The sequence below is a fragment of the Pteropus vampyrus genome, unplaced genomic scaffold, assembly GCF_000151845.1.
Source record: "Pteropus vampyrus isolate Shadow unplaced genomic scaffold, Pvam_2.0 Scaffold140, whole genome shotgun sequence".
Lineage (NCBI taxonomy): Eukaryota > Metazoa > Chordata > Mammalia > Chiroptera > Pteropodidae > Pteropus > Pteropus vampyrus.
The window spans coordinates 4,552,501-4,572,178 of NW_011888921.1; the positions used below are offsets into that span (position 1 = coordinate 4,552,501).

General features: G+C 36.7%; 1 protein-coding gene and 3 non-coding genes across 6 annotated transcripts; all 4 read right to left on the reverse strand.

Moving 5' to 3' along the window:
* Positions 1-1,368: 1,368 nt before the first annotated feature.
* On the reverse strand, positions 1,369-18,125 carry KANSL2 (KAT8 regulatory NSL complex subunit 2). Of its 3 annotated transcripts, none has more exons than XM_023535434.1 (10): positions 18,029-18,125; positions 17,206-17,464; positions 16,219-16,397; positions 15,609-15,723; positions 12,067-12,230; positions 11,683-11,849; positions 10,701-10,797; positions 7,086-7,237; positions 2,842-2,961; positions 1,369-2,135 (listed from the first exon to the last, which is right to left on the reverse strand). In XM_023535434.1, exons 2-10 carry the CDS (start codon positions 17,454-17,456, stop codon positions 2,004-2,006), a joined length of 1,377 nt encoding a protein of 458 aa, XP_023391202.1. In that variant the 5' UTR covers positions 17,457-17,464; positions 18,029-18,125; the 3' UTR covers positions 1,369-2,003. The 3 variants fall into 3 exon arrangements, with proteins under 3 accessions (XP_023391202.1, XP_011366529.1, XP_011366530.1); XM_011368227.2 differs by having other exon boundaries at positions 6,984-7,237; positions 18,029-18,124; XM_011368228.2 differs by lacking the exon at positions 18,029-18,125 and adding an exon at positions 17,713-18,013 and having other exon boundaries at positions 6,984-7,237.
* LOC111744757 lies at positions 2,357-2,493 on the reverse strand. The gene has a single exon (XR_002782337.1). It is a non-coding gene; the product is annotated as a small nucleolar RNA SNORA2/SNORA34 family (small nucleolar RNA).
* On the reverse strand, positions 3,792-3,924 carry LOC111744758. The gene has a single exon (XR_002782338.1). It is a non-coding gene; the product is annotated as a small nucleolar RNA SNORA2/SNORA34 family (small nucleolar RNA).
* On the reverse strand, positions 10,477-10,612 carry LOC111744756. The gene has a single exon (XR_002782336.1). It is a non-coding gene; the product is annotated as a small nucleolar RNA SNORA2/SNORA34 family (small nucleolar RNA).
* Positions 18,126-19,678: the final 1,553 nt, after the last annotated feature.

Sequence of the window (19,678 nt, forward strand, 5' to 3'; positions counted from 1 at the left end):
CCAAGACAAATTACAGCCATGGGAGGTGTTAACAATCCTCTAACCTATGCTCCTCAGGAATTGTGAACGTGCATCAAGAATTGATCTGGCACAAGAGGTGAACTGTAGAGGCCATTGGAGTATGCTACCCAAAGGTCCTTTCAAGAGAACCTACTACAGTTAACAGCCTCCAGCTCTCTCACCTTTAGATCTACAAGATGTCACAAGGCCACACTTCTCTCAGGCTGCTACTACAACTGAACCCAGAAGGGGTACTAGGCCATCTCTTCTAACAGCCAACATACTTTCTCAGATATGGTATAGCTTGAGGCTCTTCCTACCAAATCATGTTTTCCCTATTAGAAGCCAGAATCTTAAGAGTGGCCACTGTATATGTGACCTTCTCAAAACTCACCATTGCTGCTAGGTTTGCAAACAAGTGGCCATCAAATTTCTAGGGTGCTAAGAACGCAGATTCCCTGGCCACCACTTCCTGCCCCCAATCCCAGAAAGTGCGTATGGGCCTGTTAATTTACAAAACAATCACCTTGACTAATGGGTGGATACAAGTGGTTTGCATATCGCTTTTTAAGAAAGAGGATATTCTAATTTCTAGACCTGTCACAGGAGCAGATATGTTCTTGCCCATAGCTGCATAAGAAGTAATGTTTGTCTTGTGTATAAAGTGTAAAAATTACCAGGTAAGAAAGCAGTGGAAACCACAAACTGAAAAACAGTGTACCGTTAAGACTCATTAAACATGATCTCAGGAATTCATCTGATGGGCCGGCCTCCTGAGTTACTTTCAACCATTCTCTGAATACAGATATTTAAACTAAAGCCAAGGTGACGGTGTAACTAAACTCTTGTTTCTCAATTCATTTCTTATAGAAAGCAATCTTTTGGCTTTTCTTAAAGTATTATAAAAATAGACTTTGGGCAGAGGTAACTTAACCCTAATTGAACTTCTATTTTAATCCTTCATCATCAAAATGATTTTAGACAATTTATGCCTACCTTTGTGATTCAGCATCAGGCCCAACTTCTCTGGGAGTTATATATAGACTGCTAGCCCTAGAGAATTTTAAATGATAATCAGGCATTATGAAATAGAAAAGAGTGGAAATAGGGGGCACAGAAGAGGGCAAAAAGGAAGGTATTTGGAACTGGTAGGCTTTAATAAGGAAGTCGGATCCCTTTCCATTTACTTCTTACAGGTTCTTATATTATCCTGCAAACCAAAACCAAAGTCATTTACTGAAAATGTATTTACTTCTTGGAATGGAAGGATATCTTTCCCATTTAGCCCTTTCCATTGACACAGCTCCCTAAGGACAGCCCCACCACACACACATACCCTCCCAAATACAAACAAAACGTGCATTCAAGTGATTGTTTCATATTTTCATAACATTTTAACATTTAATAGAAACTATATACAGTACTTTTTATGGTATCTTACATAAGACAGTCACTACAGAAATTTACAAAAGTTAGAGGCAAGATAGATGGTTAAGGAGGGCCCGGTCCTTTGGGCTGTTTTCTGAGTTTATAGTTCAGAGTTCAAGGGGGAAGGAGGTTCAGATTACCCAATTAGGTGAGAGGTGAGGAAAGGCTAAAATGGAGCCTGTTAAATAGTGATAACCAGAAAGCAGGTACATCAATATTCCAAGGGTACACAGCTTCCACCAAAACGCCTATGTGGATTTGTTCCAAGTCTTGGGAAATCTTCTTACAAAGATGTCTCTCCCCCCTCTTAGGCACAGATTGCCAAATCTTTGCTCAATCCCAGCAGCAGATTCACCTTTCTCTCTTCCTTGCCCAAGTGGGAAGACATCCACAACTTTTAGACACAATTGGTCCCTTCTCCAACAATTTGGTTTATGTTTGATTACAGCACTCAATAACCCAGAAGAAAAACAAAGCAGTCTGGGTTGTCCTTTAATAAGAGATGGTCAGAAATACTTGTTTAAAGAATGGGAAATTCAAATCCTCCAAAGTCAAATGGTTCCCAAAACAAACTATCAACTGATGGAAGTGGGTTCTGGCTTCCCATTTGCAGTAGCTATTCCACTTTGAGGCAATGGTGCAGAGGCTTTCTCAGAACTTCGAGATCCCTGCAATCTGCGCCCATCTCCGGTCATCTGCATCTGGCCCTGATAAAAGAGAGTCATTTTGGTTACAAATTCATTTGTTGTGGTCTGAATAAAAATCTGACTTAGAAATGATCCATTTATCATAGCAACAAGAAAAAGACAACAGAAATAAAATAATTTTGGGCAGTTACTCTTCCCCATACTTAACTATCCCTGACCCTTGAAATCCTAAGTCATTATTTGCAGCATTCCTGAGGCTCTCCCAATGAGAGAGAGCTGTGGGTTGTTTCTTCCAAATGAAATAGCCATTCTCTGCTGAGGTTCCAGAAAAATCAACAGATCACAGGAAGATGGTCCTTTGGGCCTCTGCTTGAAACCAACAGCTACAGTATAACTGCTGGTTTTCAGTCAGGGCCGTAGGTATCTCATCCAAATCTCAAAGAAAGAAGCCAAATCACATTACTTATCCTTCCTCTATGATAGCAGCAATTCCAGTGCTGAACTCTCCCTTAAAAGAAATATTTTACCTAGATTCTTTGTCTCAACCTTTTCTAGTTAACTAAATTTGTGTCCTGCTCTCTGAGACTTGAGAACCTAGAGCCATTAGGTGTTCTAAGGGCCCATCTGAAGAACTACCATCTGGGGAACTTTTACTGTGTATGTGCGATGACAAGCCCACTCCCTAGGAGTACATGCCAGCAAGGAACCCTCTGCTTGGTTGGGTCACTATACGAGGAAAGGCTGGCTGGGGTTGTTCTTCACTTGCCAAAATATCCACTGGGCCTTCAGCAATGTCTTTGATTGAATGATCTTCAAGGTTTAGTGAAGGATCAAAAAGCAAGGGTGAAGGAGGGCACTGTGTACCGTCACCCACAACATCCAAGTCCTAGGAAAAGAAAAAGAAAAGCCTATCAGCAATACCAAAGGAATCAATTAGCTAAAGCTGGCATACTTTTCAGCAAAACTCAAAGCAATTCTCCCATACTTCCCTCACCCCTTACCTACCATGAATCAAAAAAGACTTTCCCATATTGTCCAACAAATGGGACAAGATCCAAAAGCACTAAGATTTTTTTTCTTGCTGCCAAGAATAAAACACAGACCACTATAGTAGCTTTATAGAGCATATATTTTAAGTAGAAAATTTCAGAGAAAGCAGAACAGTAGATGCCAGGGCCTGGGGAGAGAGGGGAAGTGGGAGTTATAGTTTAATGGGTACAAAGTCTCCAGGCTGATGGAAAAGTTCTAGAAATGGACAGTGATTATGGTGGCACAATATGTCAATGTACTTAACACTACTGAATTGTGCACTTAAATATGGGTAAAATAGTAAATTTTATGTTAAATATTTTACAATAAGTATTTATTTTTTTAAAAAGCATATTCCAAGACTAACTGTAGTCAACATCTAAGTTCACCAGTGGTGACTCTAACATGGACTATCAGCATAACTGCAAATTAAAATGAAATACTGTCTTAAAAGACTGGATAATGTGAGATTGCTTGATTAATGTTCTAACAACCACAAGCAAGGCAGGGAGCAAGAAAGGGAAAAAGAAAGAGGAGAGAAATGAGGAAGGACAAAAAACTCAAAATCCCTCCTAATGGCTATGAAATACTATTTTGCTTAAGTCCCTATCCCCACAGAGTAAGTGCCTGATTCTTAAACCTAACATAGTCCAAGTGATCTGTAAAAAAGAAACATTATATTCTATAGACTGTTTCTTCCAATTGAATTGGCCATTCCCACTGTGGTCCTGAACGGCCAAAGACCATAGAATGACATTGCTCTTGGCTCCTGTTTGAAACCAATGGCTACAACAAACCACTGGTCTTGATTCAGGGCCTAAAGCATTGCAAAGCTTCGATGTGTCAAACTGACTTTCACGTCACCACTTTCTAAGAGTCTACAGCTAACCTCTCCTATCTAAGAGTGAAAATTAACCAAGAGTTTGTACTCCCCTAATACCCAATCCGCTTTACAGAGGCTGTGTTTCCAGTAATCTAGCTTCATGAGAAGCTTACTTAGTTTTATTCTTTTAAATAACTCTAAGAGTTTGAAATCCTTTCCCTTTCTTTGGTGTGCTAATCATCAGAAATGAGAATCACACCTTTACAATAATTAAGGTGAAGAATATACATCAAGAATGTACTGGCCTTAAAGATGCTCAATTTAAGCAGAAGCAGAAAGAAAAGGATAGTCAGCTACCTAACATTCATTCTGGATTTATTAGAAACTTCTATAACATCCAGCCACTATAGTGTTCTCACATCGTTAAGAGAGTGAACTATTTTCTCCAATTCTTTTAATATGGACAATTATTATATTATCATATAAATAATTAACTTGGAATTTAGAAGAACCCATTTAAGTGATGAGGCAAAAGTTTTCCAAGTCTCAAGATGACAATGGTATGGAAATCTTTTCAAAGGAAAATATATCCTGAAAAGGCTTTTCTCACATGTTCAGTGTTGTCTGTTATAAGAATTAAAATTGAGGAAAGATACCTAAAATAAGAAAGGAAAAAACAATCAGCAGAAATGCCTACCATTAACAGGAATGTTTAGAGACGCAAGCATCAAGACACTGAGAATTCATTTTTGTTCTGATCTCAAAAACCAACACACATAAAAAGAGCAAGCTCAAAGTAACAGGATAAAGGTATTAGGTTGTTACTTGCCAAACATCCTTGGATCAAAGCACAGAAAACAGGCAAGTGTATTATCTTGAATAAAAGGCTGAATTTTTAACCATGTTAATATCCAATACATGGCCCTCCCATGAGTAGTTACCAAAGTTGTTACCAAGTTATAGAGATGATATATAAGGCAAAATATAGGTAAAAAGATTGCCTGGTGAAATTCATATAATTAAGAAATTATTTTTTCCCAAAAAACTGTATACTAATAAATATATCCAGAATTTATGGGAGAACAAAAATTCTTTTCTACAACTGAATTTTGTTTCAATATTTTCTGAACAATTTTTACCTCCAAAGGTTAAGAATAAAACTATACTTTTTAATGACCAATGTAGTTTATCAAAAGAACATTAATATGAACATATTAGATGACCAATTATAAAGAGATGATTGTTTATCACTTTGACTTCTAACAAAGGTAAGGGTCAAAACTTCTCAGATTCTCAAAAATAAAGTTACTTCTCATATTCTTTAAGAAATCCATGCCACATATATGCATTAACAAATTTGATGACATATTTTTAAATATTTTTAAAATTTAAGATTCCTTAAATGTAAGTTTTGCCTATGGTCACATCTTACAATCTTTAATATTTTGTGTAAATATTCTCCAAAGAGTAAAGAATATAATCTTCAAACATACTGAAACAGTTATGTTTTCTTAAACCTAGATTATCAAAGGTTTGAGAAAGAAAACATCATTTAAAATTAACACGGTAAAAACAGATGAATGGGGGAAAAGCGAACTGGTAAAAACAGAAAATGACTCTAGAAATTAACAGATAACAAATATTAATAACCTAGTACATCTATATAAAACATGTGCTAGTTTCTACATAAACGCATTAATATTTGAAAAGAACTTGATGATATAGTGATTATTAGGTTATTTTTTAGACCCTATAAAGCTCCTTGTATTACTACGTTAAAAAAAAAAAAAAAAGCACCTTGGTTTTCTTCATATGTAAAATGTAGTAAAAAAAAATCTGTCCTTATCGATCTAGGGCTATCTAGTCATTTACTACAATATAATCTCATTGGAAAAGTTTGAGAGATACTGGAATATATCATCTCCAAGGTCCCTTTCTAGTTTATATTCTATGAATCTGTGTGAAAAAAACTTTTTAAAGAGCAATTATAATCAGGATTACGACAAAAATTATAATTTTATTATAAAGTAATATAAATCAGAAGTTTAATATACCTATAGACAGTATACAACCCCCAAAAAGGGAGGAGAAATTATGGGAAAAACTGCAATTGGTTTTTTCTTAATGCCACTTTTTATTTTTCAGATACTACCCTACCTTGGTATATCTTTTTTAGTGAGCAATACCCTCCTCCAGGCTACCCAAATATTGCTTGTACCCTTAGCAAAAATCTTGCAACCTATATTGAATTTTCCACTTAGATTTGTCACCTTAAACATGTCGTGGTTTTACACAAAATAATTTATTATGAAATTCAGAAGATTTATCATCAGAATAAATAATGAAGACCTTTATCCAGAAGGCTAAAGATTAAGCAAAGTGCCAAGAAAGAGACAGAATGTCAACTGATCCCTAAAGTCAAATAGTAGTAAGTGCTAATTAGAGAAACAAATAAAATGTAAGCTAGGTTTATAGGCTGAGACCAATCGAGGAATAAGCTAAAGGAGGTAGGGTAGTAAACATACTTAGAAGGCTGTAAAAAAAAAATACTCAAGGAGATCACTGTTGTTCCAGTTCATTCACAACAGAGTATGTAATAATATACCAAAACTAAAAACCAGTAACCTGAGATAAGTTCAGAGTCATTTCCTGGCAGACACATTAATCTGAAAATGAAAACCCTACTACAGAGCTGAAAATCAAGTTTACACTGTCAAGAGTAGATATCAGAACTGGTTTGTATTAAGATTCTAGTGAATCACTCACCTCGTGGATGGGTACCAAATTTCCTGGCTACACCAAATCTAACCATAACTTGACTTTCCAACTTCTCTTAGTTTATAATTTCCCTTATCATTCTCTCAGAAAAACTTCTGCCAATTTAATATGCTAATATGCTTCTGCCAATGAATATGCTAACATACAAATACAGCCATACACATATCATTTCAAAAACTTTATCAACCATCCTGACCACAAAAGACTAACCTATTCTCACCATTAATAAATAAGGCCTCGCCTCAAAGGCCAACCAGAGCAGAGCTTCTCTAACTTACATCACTGAACTCCAGAGGTAAACTCTCAGTGGGCTGAAGCTCAGCAGCACTCAAGTACAGATCCATGGGGCCGGCTTCCAGATCGTCTGGCACAGACAGTACCTGCTCGGGCTTATACATCTGAGGAGGCAATTGGAAATGCAGTAGGCAGCAGGGATCTTCAGAGAGGTTTACAGGAACTGGTTTGTTGCAGGGTATCTCTTCAGACCCCCGGCAGCATTTGAAGAGAACCTGATTCGTGTCCTGACAAATATCTGTAGAAAAATGGTCAAGGGAAATAAAATGGATCTATGGTAGATATAAAACATAGGCGGTGTCTGCCATATAAAACTCAAGGTCTGGACTACACAATTGTGGTTACATTTGATACAGAACCAAATGCAGTTAGCAATCTTTAAAAGTTACTTCTCAAAATTAAGTGGCATTTACTAGCATCTAATTCTAGCTATCAGTAATTTAAAACATCCTCAACCTCCATTTCAAGATCTTAGCCATCTGAACTAGAAACACTAACTTTGTTCTCCCTCACAGGGAAAATACAAAATATGTGAAAAGGCAGTGCTAAGCAAACAGCAACAGGTGTAGGAATCTACACCTGTTCAGAAACATGTCATGGCAAATGCAAATAGCTGGCAGAGGTCTCCACCAACCCTTTCCAAGAGTCAAGAGACAACAATGTTGTACCTGCTCTATTAAGCAGACTGGCAAAGTTTGCAAAAACTTTTCCAACCTTGTTTCCAAAACGCTTACATGATAAATCTGTTTAAAGCAGCAGGGAACTAGGGAAAATGGAAGCTCTAGTAATAGTAATTAGCAGCTATTATATTTTGGGTGGGGGGGATTGGGGAGGTAAAGTGGAGGACCAGGGGTGTTAGTGTAGGGGAGTCCTGCTGTGATGCCAAAGAGAAAGGGAAGAAGATAATTTTGCTTATGAGGACCCATGGAAAGAAAGTACTCCAGGAACGCTCCAAGAGCTCTAACAACTTTTGTTAAGGCTAGAAGCAGAAAAGGGCTATTATTTCCAAGTTGGCAAAGAAGCTCTGTAAGATGAATCAAAATTGAAATCACGATTAGATAAAACAACAACATTCCAGTTCAAGTTACTCTACAAAATATATTTTACTTAAGTATTACCATTTCTTGAGATCCTAACTACATGGTTATTTTCTTATTACTTCAAATTTGGGCTTATTTCTAAATAAGAAAGCACAATTTTCTATGAACTGATTGTATCCAGGATTAGGAAATTACAAGTAATTTTTATTCTCAAAATTTCAAGGTCATTTTTAAAACCTAAAAAGTCTAATGTACATTGTAATTTTTAAACCAAATAAAAATTCTCGAATAAAACCATTTCTTTCAATTCATTCTTGGAAACTGCTAAACTCTAAGGCAGGGTTTCACAATGTTGCCACTAATGACACTGGCTGTCCTGTGCACTGCAGGATGTTTAGCGGCATTCCTGGCCTCTACCCACTAGATGTCAGTAGCACCCCCAACTAAGTTATGACAAGCAAAAATGTCTCCACACATTGCCAAATGGGGAATAAAATGGCCCCCAGCTGAAAACTAAAAAAGGAACAGTAAATAGTACAAAGTAAATATTTATTGAATGAAAATGAACAATCAAATGAACAGGAATCTAATGGGAACAGATTTGCAGTCTCTATGTGCTTAAAAAGCCCAATCTTCTTTACATTGTTAATATTTAAAATTTAATCCATTAAAATAAATGTTTTAACCAAATCTTTTTGAAAGACTTTCACAAGTCTCATTTAATACCACATATTCTCCAAAGCAACCCCCCGCAATCCTTCTCCACCCGCTTTCTTTTCATATGGGAACAGAGAAAAAGAGAAGGGAATGGTTGACCTACAACTAGAGTCTGGGTCCTTCACTTTCAGTCCAGTGCTGTCTCCATTAGACCAGAGTAAAGAGAGTTAACAGGTCACCAATGGCAGTCGCATCTTTCTCTGAGATAAGGACTTAAGGAAGGGTAAGTGACTTAGGCAACTATAAAGCGGAAAGGAAAAGAGCATGAAAGAAAAAAACACTTCCCTTCTCTTTTCAAATACATTTCATTTTCAACTTTACTTTTAAAAATATTAATATTCTAATAAATGATTTGAGTATACCGTAAGAAAGTCTAAAATATTCCTTAACAACTGTAAATTGGGTATTTTTGCCTTATAAAGTAATTCAAGCTCAATGAAGAAAACCTGAGAAGTACAAAGCAGAGGAATAAAGGGCAATCATAACCCGCCATGCAAAAATAATCACATTTCTATTATATTCTCTCCCAGTATTTAGTTCCTTGTATGTTTTACATACTTGGAATATGTAAATATGTAAAGTTAACATACTTTACACATTTCCATGTCTTACTTTTGTTGCTATCAAATATTTTCCCATGTAATTTATAAATTTTGTTAAATCTAGTTAATGCCAGAACATAGTCCATATTAGGTTGTATCAATTTTCCTCTCTATTGCCCATCTCTGAAAAATTTAAGGCTCTTTCCAGTTGGAGACATTTTAAGTAAAAATACTGGTCTGCATTTGATTAGCTCCTTAAAATAAATTCCCAGAGGTGATGTTATCATATCAAAGAATATGAATATTGTTAAACTGCTTTCTAAAAAGCTTTTATCACTGGAAGCATTTAGAAGGGCCCATTTCACCTTACAGTCACCAACTTTGGAAATTCACTCTCATTATATACATGTAATTATCAAATTTATGATTAAAAACTTTTTATTTCCTATTTCAGTTATTTATAGTGATAAGCACTATTCATCTATCAGCCACTTCTACTTTTAAATCTGTCCATAGCCAGCCTTTGTCTAATTATGTTTTTAACATTTGCTTTTAGTTTTTAGTTACTTTGCATAAGCATTTCATATCTTAAGGACAGTAATCCTTTAGCAGACATTTGTTGCATTAATAAATTAATACTTTAAAAAATATTTTCTTTCGAAATGTTTTATCTCTTGCCATGAAAATGAAATCCAGCAATATTTATGCCTTTAATATAATGATCATTTTTAACAAATGCTTTTACAGCAAAAGTAACTTAATCAATGTCCATAATAAAGACATACTTTTCACAATTTAATAAACAGCTCAAAAAGTTTTATAGCCCAATAGTAAATACAGTCCCATAGCAGGATCAAAAGATGCTATGATGGTTCAAAGCCAAATTAACTGAGGGCAAATCAACCCATTTTTGGAAACAACACATTTCCAATTTAAATGAAGTCTTAAAAATACAAGTTAGGACCCTGACCATATGAAAGAATAATATTCAAAGGAAGCTCACACAGTTTAGAACAATCCTGTTATTGATAGAAACACCCACAGTAATTTTTGTAATAACTGGATTAAATGGTATCATAATTCTAAAGAACAAATTAAATCAAGGATCTCTGTATTTTGGAATCCCAATATTAACTGACTACAAATAGATATTAACCCACATCTATCACAAATGACTCAGATGTTTCTTTCTAATGAATTGACCATTACATTACCTAAGATCTGAAACGGCCAACAGACCATAGAAAGACTTTTTTTAGGCTCCTGCTTGAAACCAACAGCTTAAGCAAACTGCTGGCCTTGATTCAGGGCCAAAGGAAAACAAAGACCTTCAATTAAGCAAACCATCAGATTCCCACTAGCCTTCAATCTAGATAGCAAATTAAACAGAGTAAAAAGATACGGGTAAGGCAATGCCTGGTCATTGGGAGAGACTGATTGGAACAACGAACATCATCCACAAAGGCCAAACACCTCTGACTGGAACGAGTGGTATGGGCCTAAAATGGAGAAAACAGATAAATCAAAACAAATAAATAAACAAACAAAAATCACCCCACAAAAGAACCTATCAATTATCTTTGAGACTAGTTAACAACTGTAAATTGGGTATTTTTGCCTCGAATAAAACCATTTCTTTCAATTCATTCTTGCAAACTGCTAAACTCTAAGGCAGGGTTTCACAATGTTGCCACTAATGACACTGGTTTTAAAAGCTAAAAAATTCAACATTATTCACCAATATGATATACAAGAAAAAAGAAATTAAAAATCTCATGCCCAAGTCAATCTTAACCTGAAATTCACCTGTCAGTATTATAAACTTTTAATACAGCCTAATGATTTTCAAATTATTTTATCTTTCAGCAAAACTATTTTCAAAATTATAATCTGTGAAGCCTCAACAAATAAAACATAAAAATAGAATTACTCTTAGTGAAGCAGAGACCAAGAGCTTAAGAAACAAATTTAAGAATGATCACTTAACTCTGCTTTCTATCAACCTTACTTTCTAACATTCATTGCTCCTATCATTCTATTTTCCCACCTTCTAAAACAAGATTCCCAGGAATCTGGGCTTATTAACCTGTCCCTATTTTTAAACTGAAGAATTTCTGAACCAAAGAACTGAGAAATCTATGCCCTCAATTTGCAGATGAGAACAGAGGCCCAGACACATTATTAGTGCAAGCACATAACTGGTCAGAAGGGAACTAAGACTAGAACTCATGTCTCCAGACTTCGGGATAAGTGCTCTTTTCAATATACCCCACATCCAATAAGTCAGATGTTAGAGCCAAGACTGTACAACAGTGTTTTGACAATTACCCTAACTTCATAAATAAAGTAAATGTATACACCTTAGAGATATATACACAAATTACCTGTTGGGCGGCACCATCTGTAGCCAGCATTCTGCGTTCCTTCAGCTGCCTATGTAGTAAGGCTTCCACTCCATAGCGCTGACGATACCGCCGAAGACATTTTAGGCGCTTTAAATTGTCTCGTTCTTTGGTCAAAAGTCCCTCTGGGCCAGTTAGGAGACTACTACCTGGGTAGTCACAACATTCAAGATGTTATTTGCGGAGCAATCAATCAAGGACATTTCTCCAAATTAACAAAAAAATCTTTGGCCATAAGACAGGTAGTTTCAAAAGCAAATTCTCCTCCACTCCAAGTACGAAGACAGAGATAAATCTAACTACTGCCAACATGTGGGTTCACATGTTGAACCTGCACTAGCTTGTTGGAACAGGCATCAAACTTGCCTAGAGCTTCATGTTCCACTTTGCGATTATGTAAGTACCGTCGCTTCTTCTCTTTGAGCAGATGCTGAAGTCGTTTAAACTGATCAATGTACAAAGACTGTAAACGAATTAGTTTCTCACGCATAATCAGGGCCACTTCTTCAGCTGTGTAGACACCAGCATGTCTGCAATAAAACAGAGAAGTCAGAAAAGTATAAGAAAGCACAACGATAAAACCCAAGCTTAAAAAGAGAAAAAAGTTGAGATTAGACTTAAGTTTGTTATTTAAGAAGTAGTCACTGATGAGACAATGGCCTTATTAACAGGAATCTTTCCACACATATCGCTGAAGTTATGTTATTAAGAAAAAAGGAAATCTCTAAGAATAGAGACTAATGTATGATCCGACGATAACAAGGAAGACGTTTCATTATTTCTCCTAGTTATGTGCATTATATTTAAAAAGTGAAGCTATACAAAATTTTTTATTAATCTACATTCTAATTCCATCTAATAATACAGAAAAATCACTTAACAGGACAACTCAGTGTTCAATTTAGTAACATGTATCTTAATATATTTTAATTATAAAGTACAAAAGATAAACAATTACAACTTCTAATTTCAAAACATATTCCTACATATTAGAGTTTACATGAGCACTCAAACACTGGTCACAATGGCTAGACAGTGTCCTCAGCTCATTTTCTTGACAACAGTCTCAAAATACAGTACACCCTGGGTCAACCCTAATTACCAAATATCTAAATGATCCACATCAACTTTATTAACTTTTACTGCCAATTATAAATAGAACTTTTTAAAAATTTATTCTAGTGATTGAGGTCACATAAGCAAACGAGTTAAATGGCAGTTTAACTAGAGACTGTTTCCTGCCTGAGTCAACTCAAAATTAAAAAGATAAACTGCAAATTTAAAAAATTTTTAGTGCCATTTGTCTTGTGTGATCACTATATAAACAGCAAGAACAAGCTACATTATATACCCTGACTTTTTCTATTTTGACTAAGTTATTTCCCTTAAAAGGCAATACACACAAATTACATACTCAAACTAATTTTAAATCCAAAAATTATGCTTTCTTTAAAAATTAGCTGTTAAGGCCACTGAAATACACAGGAGAAATAAAATCATTAACTTTAGGACTAAAAGCAAGTAACCTCTGCCACAATTTTTTTCTTAAATATAAATAGGAGCCAATACTACCTGTATATAAGAGAAGTGTAACTACAAAATACTCTGAAATAAATGTGAACAAAAATTAAAAACCAAAATATGAGTAAAACCAGCAAATTACAGATATAACAAAACATAACACTATCAGAAAATACGAAAAGGTTTTAAAAATATCTAATGTCTAAACAAGGTGACAAGGTTATTTCTTCAGGAAAATGAGCTATGTCTGCAACCCTAAAAATACTGAGGCAATAACCTAAGTATTAGGTTTATTAAAATGAAATTAATTTCATTGTACCCTATCAGAAGAGGATTTAATCAACAGTCTGGGAAGCAGAATTTATAAATGGAAGACACTACAATGAGAATTTACTACAAATCATTTGAGGTGGGGTGAGCATCCCAACTACTATGAATATCTAGTCTAATTTATGTGACAAGATCATTTAAAGACAGATGTGCTAGACAGTCACAACTAGTTGTCTAACTCCCTTTGTGACATGCACAAATATAAGTCAAGGTTTTATTGTTAGAATTCATCTTCAAGAAAGAAGGAATTACCTTATACTCCATTCAACAGTGTCTCTTATTAAAGGGCATTCTCTCAAATTTCTTTATTTTGGTAATAATGAAGACTCAATAATTTGAAATGACCTTTCTCAAAACAAGTTCTGGATCCCTGCAGAAGTCATATAACAAAACTTACTTTTTAAAAAGTGAAAGAAAGATTTAACAATTACTCTTAAACTAAAACTTCACCAGCGCTGGATGCTGTAAACAAGCTTTTAAAAATTACTTTTTACAAAGTAATTAAGTAAATGGTTACTTTTTGGGAAATCACATATGTATACACCTACAAAGCAGAAAAAAACTATGGCAACAGTAATTCTAGTTAGGATAAAATCTCTAACATTACCATAAATACTAAAAGTACCTTTTCTGAAACAAGCAAGTGAACATATATGCTGTAAACTGTTAATGATTCAAGAAGTGGCTCTAATAATAACAAACACTGGCACGAAGATGAAAATTTTAAATTTGGGGGGCTTTATTTTCTCTTTCGAATGTTCCTTTTGGGAGAAACTGACATCAAATTCCTATCTTTTTAACATTTACACTTATGGTATAAACAGGTATTTTGGTTTGCAGAGCAGTCTCTTGTAAATCAGATTAGCAGGAATGTGTCCCCTAGAGACTGATCCACTCTAGATTACTAAAGACAAAATCAAGTTTCTGGACCTTCAAAGCTGAGTGTTTACCACACAACGAACAGTCACTCTGTGTGACCCTACAAAGCATATACCTCTTCAAAACAGCAAGTCCGTCATTTCTAGAAGCACAATAAAAAATAAAAAAGAATATGCTTGGTATAAAGTTACTACTATGAGAGAATCTTGTTAGAAAACAAACATTCCTTCCCAAACTACTTAAGAGACTTTTGAAACAAGTTCTTCCTGAATAGATGACTAGAGATTACTCAAATAGATAAAATTATTCTACTCAGAAAATGTAACCCTCAATGACTTCTTATAAACCTCAGAATCCAAGGTAATGAAGAAAACGCTATTCTAAGACTTTAAGTTCAAAACAGTCTAGTCTAGAAATTCATTACCCCTCCCACTATTTACAGTACTTCCATCTACACTGTCAGTGGAAAGTGTTAAGAGACATTAAGTCAGAAGGAAAAAAAAAAAAAAAGCTAAGTAACCCAAACCATGAGACACAGAAATATGAGACTCTAGAGTGCCAATGTTTTTATGTTTCTTCAACTCCTGAGGTGATCACAGGTTAAGTACAGAACCTTAGTAAAATATAATTAGGCTGATTACTCACTTCCTGGTTTCTAAATCAGTTTCTCTTTCTTAGGCATGAAACCAAAGGAAATTCTTGAACACTTTTTTATTTTTCTTAAAAAAAAAAAAACAAAAAAACAAAAAACAAAAAACCATAAAATGTAACTTTACAAAAAAAGTAGTTATTCAAATACTATGATTCCTTAAGTTTAAGCCAAGAATTCATTCACATCAATGTTCCCTACTCTGACTGATCTAAGCATTTCTCAACCCACCTCCCACTCCTACATCCAAGAAATTTCCTGTTTTCTCCCTTATTCTTTCTCGTGTGTAGAATTTGATGTCCAACAATTTTCCCAAATTATAAGACTTCTAAAAAAGAATCAAATCCTGCCGTGAAGCAAGACGATAATGAACCATGACACTTTTATTCACAGAAGCTGTTTTTGCTCACAAATAGCTAAGCTATCTTCGACCCTCCTAGGTTATTAATCTATTAACAGTATGCAATACTACATTCCACATACTAACTACATTAAATATTTAAAAGCCTTATGTGGAGTTACAACTTACTTTAGGGGATCTTCTTGATCACTGTCTATGCTATCAGCTTCACTGTCAGGGTCACCTCTCCATGTCTGATCCACTGTAATGGGTTCCTGCTCCCCATCACTCCAGCTGTCTTCATCTGAGGCAAGGAAGGGAGAGTAGCCATTAAGACTTCTCACCTCTTTAACTCCACCACACAAAACTGGATTACTCAACACATCAACCCAAATTTTAAAATTAAAATAACTCAGTACAAAGATACTGGCAAATAAAAACGGCTTAAAAAAATAAAACCCAAGTAAGACTACTTGCAACATAAATGAAGTTAAACATGCCCTCAAAAGAACAAAAGTCCTACTCAAAATTGTTACCTGAAATGACTTTACCTAGCAAAGATGAAAAATATATAAACAGCAATGAAGAAAGTAAACTCAGGAAAATAAACCTAAGCACACACTACTTAAATCGGAAAAGAATTGGTGAACAACATAACAATGCTGGAATCTCACCAAATCGCTAATGAATTAATAATAATATTGTATTATCAAGTGTTATATATGTGCAAGGCACTGAACCAAAATAAGTTCTGTTACCCTTCTTCCTCCTTTTTCTTTCTAGGAGACAAGATCCTTACCTAGAATTCGGCTGGCTTCACTGCGACTACTTTCTGGAGTTTGAGACCCCAGCTCTGTCTTAGCATATGAGCTCAGCTGACACAAGAGTGTTTCACCCATAGGCCCTGGACTAGTCTTCTTCATTTGAGCATGAAGTGCCAGGGCATTCCTACGGGCATGTTCAGCACAGAAGGACACCCTGAAGAGACAAAATATTAACATTTTATACTCAGGTTTTCTTGAAAGAGTTCAATGACTTTCATACTCACTGATCTTTAGATCATTTTTAGGAAATTAAAATGACCATTAGCTTCATTTATAAATTAAAAAGGCCAGTGAGGCAGAGTAATTTAACTGTCTCAAGGTCAACTCATTTGGTATTAGTAAAGGGAAATGCATGTAGCATAACCTAGTACTCTATCCATCAAACAAAACATTCCAACTATAAAAATGCTGACATCATCTCATAACAAATCAGAGATCCAACTTTTATCTCTACACTTTACTTCAATATCAATACGTTGTAGGTAATAAGATGTGGAATACAATTTTAAAACAAAAAAGTATATGCAGAATTATCTAGCTATTATGCTTCTACATGGATACCTTTGCTTATGTAATGAAAGCTATGAAATCGTTCCCAGAATATATGTATATACAGTTTACATATTATTTAAAAAGATTCAGAGCCATGGACCCCTGGGTTAAGAATAATCTAGAATATTCCTTTAAAGAGCCATGGACCCCCGGGTTAAGAATAATCTAGAATATTCCTTTATTTTATGGATAAGAAAAAGATCCAAAGAGATGAACTGAGTGGCCCAATTGAAAGTGGTCTCCTTCCAGTTTTCACCGTTTTTTTATTTTCTAAGGATATATTCTTAATTCCAATTTTACAAGCACGTGAGTTGACAATTCGGTAGCTACCCACAAGCCACATCATACCCCATCCCGCTCTCACTTTAAAACTAAGAATGCAAATGACAAAAATATCTACACATATATACCCATCTTTCTTCTCAGGCTTTGGAGCGGCATTGGGACATCTTTTCCCATTCTTCGTCGATATGTAACTACACTGCTTGAAGGGCGCATTCTTGTCTTCAAGGATATGCTTAATGCAAAACTCCTGTCCCTCCAGACGAGGTTGTGAGCATGGACGATGAGTGAATGAACAAGAGAGAGGCTCCTGAGACCTGGGCACTGGGGTGATCCTACCCCGATTGGTCGGCAAGACGTGGATCCGAATCCTGTTCATACCAAAACCTGCAGAATCACACAAAAGATCAAAACGCCCTTACCCTTCCCCGAAATTCCTTCTTTACAACATCCTGGCCAACTGCGGGTAGTTTCTAAGCAACAGACAGAAGTCACGCTTCGTAACTCCCCTCGGCCTAGGTCTCCCCAGGCATGTTAGTGAATTTCCCTCACCTCCACTTCTCCCCCTATGCCCGCCCCCGCCCCCACCCCCACCTCCACCTCCACCACACTGAAAGAATCTCGAAAGCTCGCACCGCCGCAGCTTGAGCGCAAAGTGCCAGTACCACGAAGAGGCAGCAACGCCGCCGCGCCCCGCCTCCGCCGCCCTGCACACCGCCTTTGTCCCGGCCCGCCTCAGAGCTCAAGGCTGAGCCGAGCCGTCCTCGGCTGCGCGTGCAAGCGCCATCTTGTCCCAAGGCTCCAGGAACCAGAGCTTCTCGGTCCTCGGAGCCTAAGGGAGGAAAGCGACCCCGATGCTAATCGAGGCAGAGTAGCAGCTCTGAGGGAGCAGAAAGGGCGAAGCAGCAGCGTAACTGCAAAGACGAAGAGCAAACACAGACGCCATCTTACCTCTGCGGCCCCGCCGCGCCACGCCGCATGCCCTCTGGCCGCGTCAGCTGCTTTTAGCTCGGCCCCGCTCCTTTCCGGGCTGCCAACCACTGATTGGCTACCGCGCCTAAGGCACTGTGCCACCATTGGCCGAGGCCAGCTACCCATATCGTGCATGGGAGGGCGGGGCTCTGAAAAACTGAGGCTAGGTTAGGTGAGACCTCCTCCTCAGCAATTCCGCCACGCGGAGAGTGAGGCGTAGCGAGCGCAGGCTGCAGGTTTCGTTCGCGGGATGCGGTTGTATTTCCAAATTCAACGTGGCTGATTCTCAGGCAGTTTCTGGGCGCCCTGTCTGTGGTGGTATGCTGCTACTACCTAACCAGCCTACACAACCGGTAAAAAATCAGACATTTGATTATTATTGTTTATACAGGATAAGCCCTTAGTTTTCTTTTGTGTTCATTTACTGCAACATTTTCTGAGTATTAAATTCTGGGAAATTACATATGTAAAGATTTAATTTCCAGAGCAACCCTAAGATGTAGAGGCTATTTTTTTCCATTTTAAGATAACTGAGAAACAGAATGGACCTATATCTAGTGAATAGGTTTAAAGTGGACCTGAGCGTGTTTGTAAATAGAGGCTAAGAAAGACGAACTCTTAAAGGAAAATAATTTTTTAAAATTTGGAATGAGAGGGGGCGCTAATCCTAGAGAAGTGTGCGTGTATGGGAGGTAGGGGGCTTGGTATTGAGAATAAATGCCAAACTCCTGATCTTTCTGTAGACATTCTCATCTCGGTATATGACAACTCCATCCTTCCAGTTGGGCAGGCCAAACATTGGGAGTCATCCTTGACTTCTTTTTCTTCCTACCTTATAGGAGATCCTATTGGCTCCAACTTCAAGATATGTTACTCCCCATTACCTTCTTACAACCTGGTCCAAGCCACTCTTATCTCTTACCTACCTTAATTATTGTGAATCTCCTTACTCTTGAGTCCTGCAATCCATTTTCTACACAGAAGCCCAAATAAACATTTTAAAACCTAAGCTAGATCATGTCACTTCTCTGCCCAAAATTTTTTCAGTGGTGCCCATTTCAATTTTATTTACTAGGCCCTACAGTATCTAGACTTTTATTGCCTCTCTAAGCACACATCCTACTACTCCCCTCCTCACTCATTTCCACATTAGCTACACTGGCTTCCTCAGCTATGTTCCTACTTTGCGACCTTTGCACTTGTTTCCTAGAATGATCCTGATAAGATCTTATCCCAACTATTCCCATGGCTTGCTTGCTCACCTCTTTCATGTCTGCTGAAATGTAATTTTGAGCCATCTTATTTCCATCAACCCTACTTACCTGCATGCACACGTACACTTACACACAGTCCCTATCCTTCCTTCTCTGCTTTACGTTCTCCCAAGTACTTATTATCTAACCTACTGTTTAACTTGTCTACCCCACAACTACAATGTAAGTTCTCAAGAGAAGGATGCTTGTTTACTGCCATACTCCCATCAGTAGTCAGTACACATCATACTGGGTAGGTACTATTTTCTAGTGAAGGAATAAATGAAACAGAGGAGTACCTGAAACTACTTTTCAGAAAAGGTGTATCTCTAGTACAGCAGGTCCTCTATTAACTTCCTTTCATTCAACAGCTTTA